Source organism: Amia ocellicauda, chromosome 2 (assembly GCF_036373705.1).
Source record: "Amia ocellicauda isolate fAmiCal2 chromosome 2, fAmiCal2.hap1, whole genome shotgun sequence".
Lineage (NCBI taxonomy): Eukaryota > Metazoa > Chordata > Actinopteri > Amiiformes > Amiidae > Amia > Amia ocellicauda.
In genome coordinates, this window is record NC_089851.1 from 47,352,528 (window position 1) to 47,364,655 (window position 12,128).

Sequence of the window (12,128 nt, forward strand, 5' to 3'; positions counted from 1 at the left end):
ACTAATCAATTACAATGTTATGCTTGATTGTGGTGAGTTTTGTCCCCAAAGGTGACACGGTGCGCTGGTACCGATACTGAAGGCCATGTCACATGCAGCAGTGAATACAAACATCTGTCAATGTTGAAAAAGCCAAGTTGATTGGACAAAAAACATGGTTGCTATACACCAATGAAAATGACAGCCTCAACCATATACTGACATTCGTTATGTAGACCTCTACCTCCATCATGTGGACAAACTTGGAATTTGCATTCAGTATCTTCAATGCTGAAAACTTTAAACTTTCAAATGTCTATAAAACGCTTATACATGCATGAAAACTCACGAAACTCACAAGTGTTGTAGAAACCACTTATTCTGCTTATTATCTGCATTGAAAAATGCAGATCTTGTTATTACTCGGTTTCTTTATTATTTTTCTGCTTATTATTATTATTATCTGCGTTGAAAAACACAGATCTTGTTATTACTCGGTTTCTTATTTTTCTGATTATTATTATTATTATTATTATTATTATTATTCTCATTTCTGACCGATTTGTAAACGCATCTCCTTCTACAGTTCTCTCACTGTTAAAATACACCTACCATTAAAATTATAGACTGATCATTTATTTTTCAGTGGGCAAACGTACAAAATCAGCAGGGGATCAAATACTTTTTTCCCTCACTGTATATAAAACTGTATATTTTACTATTATTTCACAGTTTCACAATGAAGATCTTACAGCTGATCACCTGCTTCCACTTTCTCCCAGCTTTTTCTTTTAAATAAATTAACTTTTCAAAACTAACGTTGTGTCATGTATGACCTGCCCCCTACAGGTAACAAACCAATCAGATGTAGCAGTTCTGTCCTAACAATATCGGTTTCCAAAACCTAGCTTCACTAATTGGGTAATGGTAATAAAGAGAGACAGTCCAGATGGCTAGAATTATTTAAAAGAAAAAGCCAGGAGAAAGTAATACAGGACTTCGGTGACAGTGTGAAAGCAGGAGGTTGGCTGTAAGATCTTCATTGTGAAACCTTGAAACAATAGTAAAATATACAGATTTATATCTAATGCATTTTGCATACACTAAATCAGGGGTAGTCAATTATTTTGTGTCAGGGTCCAAATTTCTTGGTCAAGGTATAGTCAAGGTCCAGACATGGGGGGGATGGGGTCACACCTTCAAATGACCCTTTCCAACACACACAATTCTGTGAATTAGTAATATACCCTGTTGCTTATATTTAGTACATTCATTTGACAAATGTATATTAGTATCAAAACAGTTTCAGACCACTTAAATTTTAATTTGTTAAAGATTACTGCAGTCATATAAACATAATAGAATGTTTCAAGTATTTTGTGTCTTATTAGATTCAAGTATTTAACATTTCCCTTTGTCCCACTGTGAACCACACAAAATGAGTGTTGAAAAATTAGGGCAAAGACGATTGAGTAATTCATGGCGGATTTTGAGAAACTGGAGATCTGAAATTCGCGATTCTGAGTCATTTCGAAGTCAAAAAACATAGCTCAAAATCTCCATGAAATCCATGAAATCAGTCAGATTTCGAATCAAACATATCTTTGCTTCACAACCATCACCAGCGAAAAATCCCATATCAACCAACGCTATATATGCAAACTAGATGCGGTTTCTGGTGCTTGTCAATCACAGATCTATTTCAGTGGGTCTCTGTAATTGAAACAGGTGAGGATGCACAGTTCTCGATGTGTGCCTGCTAGAAATATGCGTCTGTATTGGAAATCTGCATTGGGTGCATATAAATGTAATGTTAGCTAGACAGTTGATGAAATTGTTAAATTATGTATCAAGGAAATAATACATAGATAGATCATATAAAAATGATTATATAATCATGATTTAAATATACGATTAGAAAGTTTCGGCAGCAATCAATTAATTAATTAATTACTGAAGTAGTTAGCCTATAAAACTAGGAGGTGATATTAACGAGCAATGTATTTCAAAATTATTATTTTGATTAAATACAGACACAGATGACAAGACGTAGGTATTTTTTCGGTCAAAGGCAAAGGCGCTGAATGCTGACGCTGAAGTGTGTCCCATTGAGCGCTTTTAGCTTCACCCTACAACCTACACCCTCGCTCACTCAAGTGCACACTCTGTGACGTCAGCAGAACATCACGCGAAGTGTACACTTGTCGAAGGGTGTAGGGAGCAAGTGTGCGATTTGGGACGCAGCCCAGGAATTGCTGCGACTAGGTTCCACACAATAACAAGCACTGCAACAAGCAGTGCAGTCAACAAACCTCCGTAACATTACTTAAAAAAAAAAAAAAAAAAAATATATATATATATATATATATATATATATATATATATATATATAATGATAAAAGTTAATTAAAATTATTCTCGCGGTACATTCAAAAGCGTCTGGCGGTCCGGATTTGGCCGGCAGGCCGCCTATTGACTACCCCTGGACTAAATACTGACATTAACAACCGTACTTATTGCATTTCCATTGTGTTTTACGTTGTTCCAATGTACATTTTTCATCATTCATTTTGAACAGTGATCTACACATACAGCAGGCTATTACATACAAGATGATCAGTTATCTGTGGTGGAAGGACTAGTTTTTAAAGTATTCAATGTTTCTCCAATGCAGCAAAAATGCAGTAAACTTAAACAATTCAGGTAGATGGAAAAAAGTATATAGATATAATAATATTAATGAAGTATAACCTTTAAAATCCAATGTTTTATATACGTATGCGTATATGTAGGTATATGAATAAAATGTTTATATTAAATATTTAGAGAAATACAAACCTATACATAATAACAATGTCTGGATTACAATTCTTATTTTTTCACAAATTTAGTGAGCCTAAAGTAAGCAAACTGAGATCTAAGACATGAAGATGAATGGATGGATGAGCTTGGAGTGAGAATCGTCTCATCTCTCACCTTGAGGACCTTACCATTCCCCTATTGTGAGCAGGATTTGTGCTAACTAAAGCAAGCGCTTTGCATTTAAAATGAATGTTTTCATCTTATATAATATTTATATAAAATAATATTTATAAGAATTTCCCACATCGCCTAGTTTGTATTGTATTTTAAACTTCAAATATGAAATTTCAACCTTTGCATTTCCCTTATGCATTAACTTTGCATTGAATATTTTTAAAATGTTAAAATAATGGGTTTTTTTTTTTGCAATTTTATACTTTTACTATCTTATTGGTGGATTTCCTAGGTGAACATACTGCTGTAAGTAGGTTATGTTTTACATTGTGGAATAGGACAAACGAGACCTGTCTCGATGCAGGCAGCCAGATCCGGGCTGATTCCAGGCCGTAATACAATTTGACATCGGGCCGACAGTCTAGGCCAATTCCGGCAAGTCCCGTTGCACCGATTCTGGGCCATAATACAATTTGACATCGGGCCGATTCCGGCAACTGGCATCGGGCTGACTCGCTACTGGAATGGGGCCAGTGTGCTGTCTGTGTATTTTTTTATTTGTACGTTTTGCACTAGATTGGTATGTTCTTGGTCGTTTTTCCGACGTTATAATTTGGTCATGTCTCAATCCTAAAAAACATGTTGTTCTTCTTTTCTGCCACACCCAAACTGTTAGGATGCATACACTATGCAGCCCCAGATCTATGATTTCTATCGCATAAATGATGTTTGATTCCATGATGCCCCTGGGCACGACTAGCTCATAAACAAAATGTGTACATTATTTGAAATCTGATCCCTGTGGTAATTTATGAAAATCAATAATAGAAAATCATTCAAGATATAGTCGATTAATGTATTATTATTTCTTGCTAGGGGCGCCCCCTCGAGGCCGGGGGTTCTAAGCATCCGCTTGGAAACGGCACTGCAGGTCAGAGTTCATTTAACGTGGGTCTATTTAATCAAATCTGTTATTCATGGTAAATTCCTTTTTCCTTTGGGTAAAACCATTACTAATTATTAACTACTATTTATTTTATTAAGACTACCTCCCCTCCCTCTCAACACTTCTGAGGATTTACTAGTTTTTGCTTATCCAGCTGTTTCAATTCAATTTAATTTTACATTACTGTGAAATGTTGTTTGAATGTTACCTTATTTGTGGAATTATTAAATTGATAGAAGATATATAAACATAATGCCATGTGTACCTAAAATAAGCCACTTATAGCTACAGGATACAATATTTGTTGCAAGCAGTAACAGTGGGATTATTGTCAGGGGGGCTTAAAAAAAAATTCTAGTGTATCCTGCACAATAATCGTAATTTTCATTTTGAATGTTTTATTTAGTAAAGGATAGATGTTCGCTAACGGCAAACGTAAACAAAATTAGACAGCCAGGAAACTATTCCGTTGTTTTTTACGCTCTTTGTGAAAATACTCGTCTCAGATTCCGATTAATATAAGGCAATAAAAGTGAATGACTGGTGTGCACTTTTTTTTAAATGACGACAAAGTTTGTTCCACATAACATTTCACTTCGATCACAATTGTAAAAGGGTGCAGGGATGATGATGAAGATGATAACAATAATAATTGTAAGGCATTTTATACACATCTGGTTGATATACAACACCAAGATACAAAGGAGTGACTTTGTTTGGTAGAGAATTTATAAAAGTAACTTAATAGCTTACCCTCACTTCCATAGTGTTTGCCATTGTTCGCTCCCATTCTGTCGAATGCATAATCTATCGACAGAACTCTGCTGTAGCCATACAATCCAAAAATATTTTTCTCGTTCAAAAATGTGGTCACGAAAACATGAATCCGCAAAAACTAAGATAATGTAGCACTTCGCTCAATCCAGCCCTTGATAGAATAACAGCCAACGGAGACGTCCCCATTTTATGCAATCCATAGACGGGTTAAGAACTATATCCCTTCCAGACATACCATTTTTAAATTTCCGTTAATCCAGCGGTCCATCGGGAGATTAAAATAAAAGCCTGTAACTACTTGTTTTGTCGAACATGTATTTTTTATAGTTCATTACTTAAGCAAATCTTAAACAAAGCTTCGGCTATTAATAACAGATTTAAGCAACATAGATTTATTCCGTCGGAGAACCTCCTACATGACAATCTCTTGTAGAAGGCAAGCACAGGGGCTGGTACAGATTTTAAAGAGACCGCAACTCCAAAAGATATGAAATTGAAAAACAATCGGTATGAATTCCTTTCGGATTAGTGATAATCAGTCTATTAAAGGGCATACACAACTTTATTATTTGCATAGTTAAAATGTTATAACACAATTTTTAAAAGTAACAATTACTATATTGTAGTAATAAAAATAAAGCAATATTTATCATAAACAAACTATAACTGCCTTCCACCCATCTATTTTCTTATGAAAATCATAATTCATGCAGTAAATATATAGAAATTAGTGCTATATTCTATTCGCATTCATATATGTATATATCAAGGTGGAAAGTTTAAATAGTGTTGCTGTTTTGATTCCGCCTTTCAAGGGAGAAAGATGGAGTCACTGATCTGTAAAGAGGGCGCTAAAGTGAAGCCCGGCATCCGCCACATTACCACACCCACCATACAGTTACTACATAATTACTACTTTCTATGTCTTAAATAATCAATATAGAGACATTTAATGTTTATTATTATATTTTTATGTTTGAAATTGTTATGGTGATTACACTTTTACTTTGTTACTGAGAATACAAGTATTTACCATATAGCAGGCCTATAGAACTTAGCACCCTGCAAAATAATAGTAATAATAATAATAATAATAATAATAATAATAATAATAATAATAATAATAATAATACTCTTACTATAAGTAGTATCATTTAAGTGACACATTGGCACTTTGAATTGGAGTTGTAAAATAACCATAATCAGTTTTCCATTGACTTCATCCATAGCTATGGCTTGAAACTGCAGTGCACATCGTAGCCTGTACTGTCAGACTCCACCACAATATCAGGCACACATCCAAGCACCTCATCTACACAACCTCAAGAGAGTAACAAATCCACTGCACAAAAAGACCAGTCCCCTGATATATTTTTAGCATTTTATTTTATCTTTGTAAAAGGAACGCTTGATTAAGAAGTGTTAAAATAATACATTTTAATTTAATTCAAACCTTTCTTAAACCTCCTATTACGTTTTGGGTCTCTTTGACCTGACACTACTTTTCAATAAGCTTAAATGCTACTTGACTGTAGTGGTTTTAGTAAGTCCCAGGATACACCGATGAAGAAGTAACAAGTTTATTACAGAAAACATAAATACAGGTTAACCCAGAGCTCTCCTCTTACATGAAGTGAAGAAAAGAACTAAGGATGTGAGTTGTAGAAGCCTTTTTGTATCTTCATAGACAATGGGTTACAGTCTTCTCTGTCAGAAGTGATTACATCTCACTAAAATACAGTTGTACAACATAATTTACCACATACATAATAATTAACACAGACCTAAGTGTGTTATTGTTGTTGAAGTGTTTGATGAGTTGATTGGTGCTGGTCAGCATTCTTAGGCAGCAGATGTTTATCAAAGACATTGTTGTAAGTCCTTAGCCAAATACCTGTGCCCCAAAACACACAATCTCTATACTGTTTGACTGTTCCAGCTGATTGAATATCCAGAAGACAGTGGCTGAATGACATCATGAGAAGACAATGCTGATTGAAGTAACCTCTCAGACAGAATAAATACAAACTAATGATTGCTTCATAGATAAACTGAAACAATGTATAATATAACAACATGAAACAATTAATAATATATACAGAATATAAAGGAAATTATAAAAGTAAATTTTCCCACTACATGACTTTTCTTTATAATATTTTATACGTTTTTCTATTTTGGAGTTAGAAACTTATACACAAATGTAAAATGCCTGGTGGCTGGTGGGGATTTGAGAAGAAGGGATTGGGAATGGGTAGTGAGTTTGGTGTGGAGCAGAGAGTGTGTGTGGATACTGTGTAGGAATGTGGGCCTGAGTGAGAGAGAGCAGAGTAGAGACAAAAAGTGAGAAGTTTTTTAGACTGTGTTTTTCAAGGGCAATTAACGTCCTGACATTACAATAATAATTATATCACTTAATCTGCCTGTTTGTTACTAAAAAGAAAGAAAAAAGGAGACTCCCGCTCCCTACAATGGTCACAAAGGGCCCGACATGGCTGCTGCTCTGCCAGCAGCAGGGATACATGGGAGACCTGGAATGGGTTGCAGAACAGGGGGCCAACAGACCGACACGTGGAGGTCAGGCAATATGATGGAGAGGCCAAGTGGGAGGCCTACTGGGCTAAGTTTCATATGGTTGCCCAGGCAAATGGCTGGAGCCCGAGGGAGAGAGCAGTGCAGCTGATGGCCTATGGAAGCTTTCTAGTGTCAAAATACATATGCTGAAATCGAAAAATGATCGGCGTATTGCTGTACAGAATGTTGCGAATTTGTCGTACAATAATTAAATACAATGCACATATTGTTAAACAATACAAGCTTATTTTTGTGTTTTATCCCTGCTGAATTGTTTTATAGCATCGTACTATTTTAATGCCAAAATTAAATGTAATAATAATGCTTTACATTGCTACAGCAGCGTGATGGTAGAGACTGCATTAAATGTAATACACACATTGCATTGCAGCACGTCAGTGTTTTGTTTTACATGATGGCTCCGTCTGAAGAGTGCCAAAATTAAATACAATGTAGGGGCGGGGACTGGATGCAGTTAACATACGGGGGCAGGGTTATAGGTGTGGTTGACCCCGAAATCACAGCACTCACACGAAACCATCAAAATTAGATTTTCAAGGCATCGGTACCTTGAGTTTTAGAAAAGCAACACTCATTGTCAGCATCGGTTGCATGGAAATAATGAAGTCATTTTAATAAAGTTTTGGAGCTATTTTGAAAACTTGTGTGCTGACTTGTTTTTGTTATAGCTGCCTGTGTTGAACTCAAAGCTGAACCATTTTGAAATGCAGCGTGATGCGCTGATTGATTTACAACTGACTATTGATAAATAAAAATATATATAGCAGCACTCATTCCATGTTTAAAGAAAATATTCATTAGAGAAGGATTTACAAGTTGCCATAGACAGACACAGGACAGTACAGGTGAGAGGCAGTCATCTTATTGTGTTCCTAGTTTCATACAGTCTTAACATTCCTGATTTTGTTTTAACTGCCTTAATTGAAGTTAATATTGTCTGTAGTTCGCCTTAATTCATATCAATTCAGTACAGCTGCTGAGTTGGTGAAAGTAAATAGGTTGAAGGAAAGGTGATTTAGTCTAGGACTAGCAGGATTTCAGTTAAGTGAGTTGTGCCCGGTGGATCCAGTTGGAGACAGTGTAGCGTAAGGTACACTTATAAAATTCAATTAAAGAAGTGAATTTATAGTATCATCTTATCACGAATCCTGGAATCTTGTAGAACTCAATTTCTGTAATAATTGGATGCAGACACCAATTCCAAAGATATAAATTGTCAATTTTTAAAAAAAACAAAGACTAAATGTAGCACTACACTAATTATACAAAAGGGAAAAATGAATTAAAATTCAACTCTAGATCAACAAATCAAAGACAAATCACTTCCGTGACCAAATCAAAGACCATGGGATCGCATATGATAACACACAAATCGTTAAACAAAAAAGGTTATAAACACATTGACTACAATACCAGTTAGTAAGACGAAGGTGAGTCTCTCATTAGTATTGTTAGTCAGACATTAAATAACTACGGAGGTTAGTATTTATGTCAGGTAACTTCTCGTTATATATATATCAGTCTCATTTACGTTTAGGTGCCGAGAAATATCCTATCATTACTTGTTACCACAATTTCCCTTAACTGATTATTATTCAATGATTAAGGATAGGCAGGGCCACCAATAATCTGGTGTCTATTAACTTGTGTCAATTTCAGACTAAACAGTTAAACAGGAATGAGAAGATATTTCTCGGCGTTGACAGATTTTATTTCTAAAATTATCAACAAAACAGTTTAATGCAACACACATTTATATTTAAGAAAACTAAATGATATTACACATTCTAGAGTTATGAATCACAGATTAACATTTCTAATTTATTTCTCAAATGTCATGAATCACGAACTCCAAACTGTTAAACTTATCTGAACTTCGTCGCAGAGAGGCCTCTCTGGCTTCGTGCTCAGATAACAGCACACGGCACAAGGTCCGTGTGGTTTGGAACAAAGGCAGTCCGGTTCAGCTTTGTTCAAGAACTTCCACTCAGTCGATGCACCTGGAAGTTGGGGTTGCGCGAAAGTAGAGTCTTTTCCAAACAGATTTTCCACTGGTTTGAAGGCTCCAAGGTTGTGCACAAAATCTTCTTTGTAAGCAGGATTCCACCGTAGTTACTTGAAGACAAAGTCTTTGAGGAAAGCAGGGCCCTGTTTGTTCCAAGGGTCAAGTTTCTTAAGACTCAAATAGCTATTTAAATGACTGACACTTTCGTATACAGTCGACTACAGTCAATTGTCCAGCTGTAAAACTCCACTGATCAGGTGGGCACAGGCGGGCAGCGCAGTCTGTAAAGTTCTTTATTTAATAAAGTCCTTTAAAAGAATTCTTCGTACGGCTCAATCTCCTTCTCCCAGTTTAACTCTTCTGTTGCCGGCAAAGACTTGGTTGGTTTCTGGTTCCGGTTCTGGCAACAGAGCTACAGGTTGAGCTGTGGCAGCGAGTTTCTGGTTCAGGTGAGAGAGAGAGAGAGAGAGAGAGAGAGAAAGGCCGTGCAGTTCCTTATAGTCTGTCAGATCAATAGGTGATTGGTTGTTGAATTTTTGAGATTGGATTTCGGTTTCAGCCCCCAGTGTCCTATTGGAGGGGGGCTTGATTTATGACTGATGTCAATCCATGCCATCTTTTGGAAATGCCGGTTGGCCCGGGTTCGTAGCTCTATGTCGGGATTTCGGCTCTCGTCCACTTCAAAGAGTTTTTATCACCTACAGGCCCCTTTCTCCAGACATCTCATAGCAGAATTCCAAACTATTCGGCCCATTCTCGGTGCCATCCTCCCCAAAACTGTCACTTTGATGCAAACCAGTTCCAAGCTGATGAGCTAAGGAAATCTGATAACTTTGGGGGGGAGAGGTCTTTTTTAGATCAGTGCTTCAGCTCAGTGCCCAAATGCTCTTATCAAAATACACCCAACATAACGCTACAACAGTTAGGTGTGAATTGGGGGCAGGTAGACAAAATGGTACTTAAAGCTGCTCTTGAGACCAAGAAGTAAACAGAAGGATTTACAAGTTGCCACAGACACAGGACAGGGAGGTAGTTATATTAGGAGAATTGATTCTTAGAAGTGTAGATCACAAAGTATGTTCTAGTGATAAGGAGACCCGCATGGTATCTTGCCTGCCTGGTGTTCAGGTTGTAGATCTCCCTAAACTAGTAGACGGGCTACTGGCCAAAGCCGGGGGAATCCACTGGTCATGGTCCACATTGGAACCAATGACATAGGAAAAGGACGTGCAGAGGTTCTGCAAGACAAATTTAAAGAGTTAGGAAAGAAACTAAAGAGCAGAACCTCCACGGTAGTTTTCTCCAAAATACTTCCGGTACCACGTGCCAGGCCAGGGAGACAGGCAGAGATGAGAAAGTTTAACACATGTGTGACAGGCCGCTGTCTGTCACGGCACGGCTGCTGCTGACGCCCGCTGATGTGCCGCAGCTGTGTTTTCTGCTCCCTCGCAAACAGGCTGCAGACCAACGGCTGTTGGCAATCAGCACCGTGGCGACTGTGACGTCAGAGGCAGCTGTGCCTCATCTATTTAATCCCTCTCCTTTCCCAACGGAGGGAGCTAACCGCTGAGAGACCTGACAAGCCCACGTTTTCCTGCCCGGAGCAACCCGTTTTTGTGGACATTTCTGTGTGCCGGTTTTGTCTTGTTTCCCCTTTTTTGTGTTTTTATTTTTGACACAGTGTGAACCCCATTAAAGTCCGGACACCGCCGGAATCCGAGACTCTCTCTCTCCCCGTCGTTTGTGTCTGACTTTTACAATGTGGTTGAAATCTTGATGTAGGGAAGAGGGTTTTAGATTCATGGAGCATTGCTCTTTCTTCTGGGATCGATGGGACCTGTACAAACCAGACAGTCTACATCTAAACAGAAGGGGGGCTAATGCATTGGGAGAGCACATGTGTGGAGTAATTGAGAATCTTTTCAACTAGGGACCAGGGGGACAGGGAGCTCTGACAATGGGACATGTTCCACTAAGGAAAGAAAACAAAGGGAAAATGCTAGTAAGAAATTCCTGAAATGTTTGTACCTCAATGCCAGCAGTAGAAGGAACAAGATGTAAGACCTAGAAGCTGGCGTGCGACTATGATGTTGTAGTGACAGAAACATGGCTTGCAGAAAATGATGGGGATGAATACAAGTTGAAAGGATACACACAGTTTAGGAGTGACAGGCAAAATCAAAGAGGTGGTGGAGTAGCATTATATGTCAGAAATGACATTGAGGCAGAAGAACTCAAATTAGATCCTAGTAACGAAACAGAATCTTTGTGGGTTAAACTTCTGAATAAAAGATCCAGAGGATTAGTGGTAGGAGTGTGTTACAGACCACCCAATTCAGATATTCAGAAAGATGTTGCATTGTACAGTGTAATCTGGACTGCATGTAGCAAGGATGTGCCTGTTATAATGGGGAATTTCAATTTCCCAAACATAGACTGGGAAACCCAGTTGGGACTACAGAAGCAGAAATAGAAATGGTTGAATGGTAAATGACTGCTTTCTAACTCAATTTATCAGGGGACCTACCAGAGAGAGCGCATGCATTGATTTGAAATTTTCAAATGACCAAGATAGAGTCAGAGGGACACTAGATAGAGAACCAATGGCAAACAGTCATCACAGTAAGGTTAGCTTTGAGTCACACTTGCACAAAACAAGGACCAAGTCTAAAACAATGATCTACAATTTTAGAAAAGCAAACCCTGAAGGTATGAGGCGGCACTTAGAAGAGTTAGACTGGGGCACACTGGATACAGATTCAGTTGAAAATGGATGGTTATATTTTAAGAATACTCTACTTAAGGCTCAGGAGAAATGTGTACCAAATTGAAGACCAAAAAACACTGGCC

General features: G+C 37.6%; 1 protein-coding gene across 1 annotated transcript in view; it reads right to left on the bottom strand.

The window, feature by feature from the left end:
- Window positions 1-5,201, bottom strand: part of fbxl7 (F-box and leucine-rich repeat protein 7) — an 88,302-nt gene extending 83,101 nt beyond the window's left edge. The window contains exon 1 of the mRNA XM_066687216.1: window positions 4,655-5,201. Within this exon, the coding sequence (XP_066543313.1) occupies window positions 4,655-4,691 (37 nt within the window). The 5' untranslated portion in view covers window positions 4,692-5,201. The remainder of the gene's footprint in view (window positions 1-4,654) is intronic.
- Between the last annotated feature and the right edge of the window lie 6,927 nt (window positions 5,202-12,128).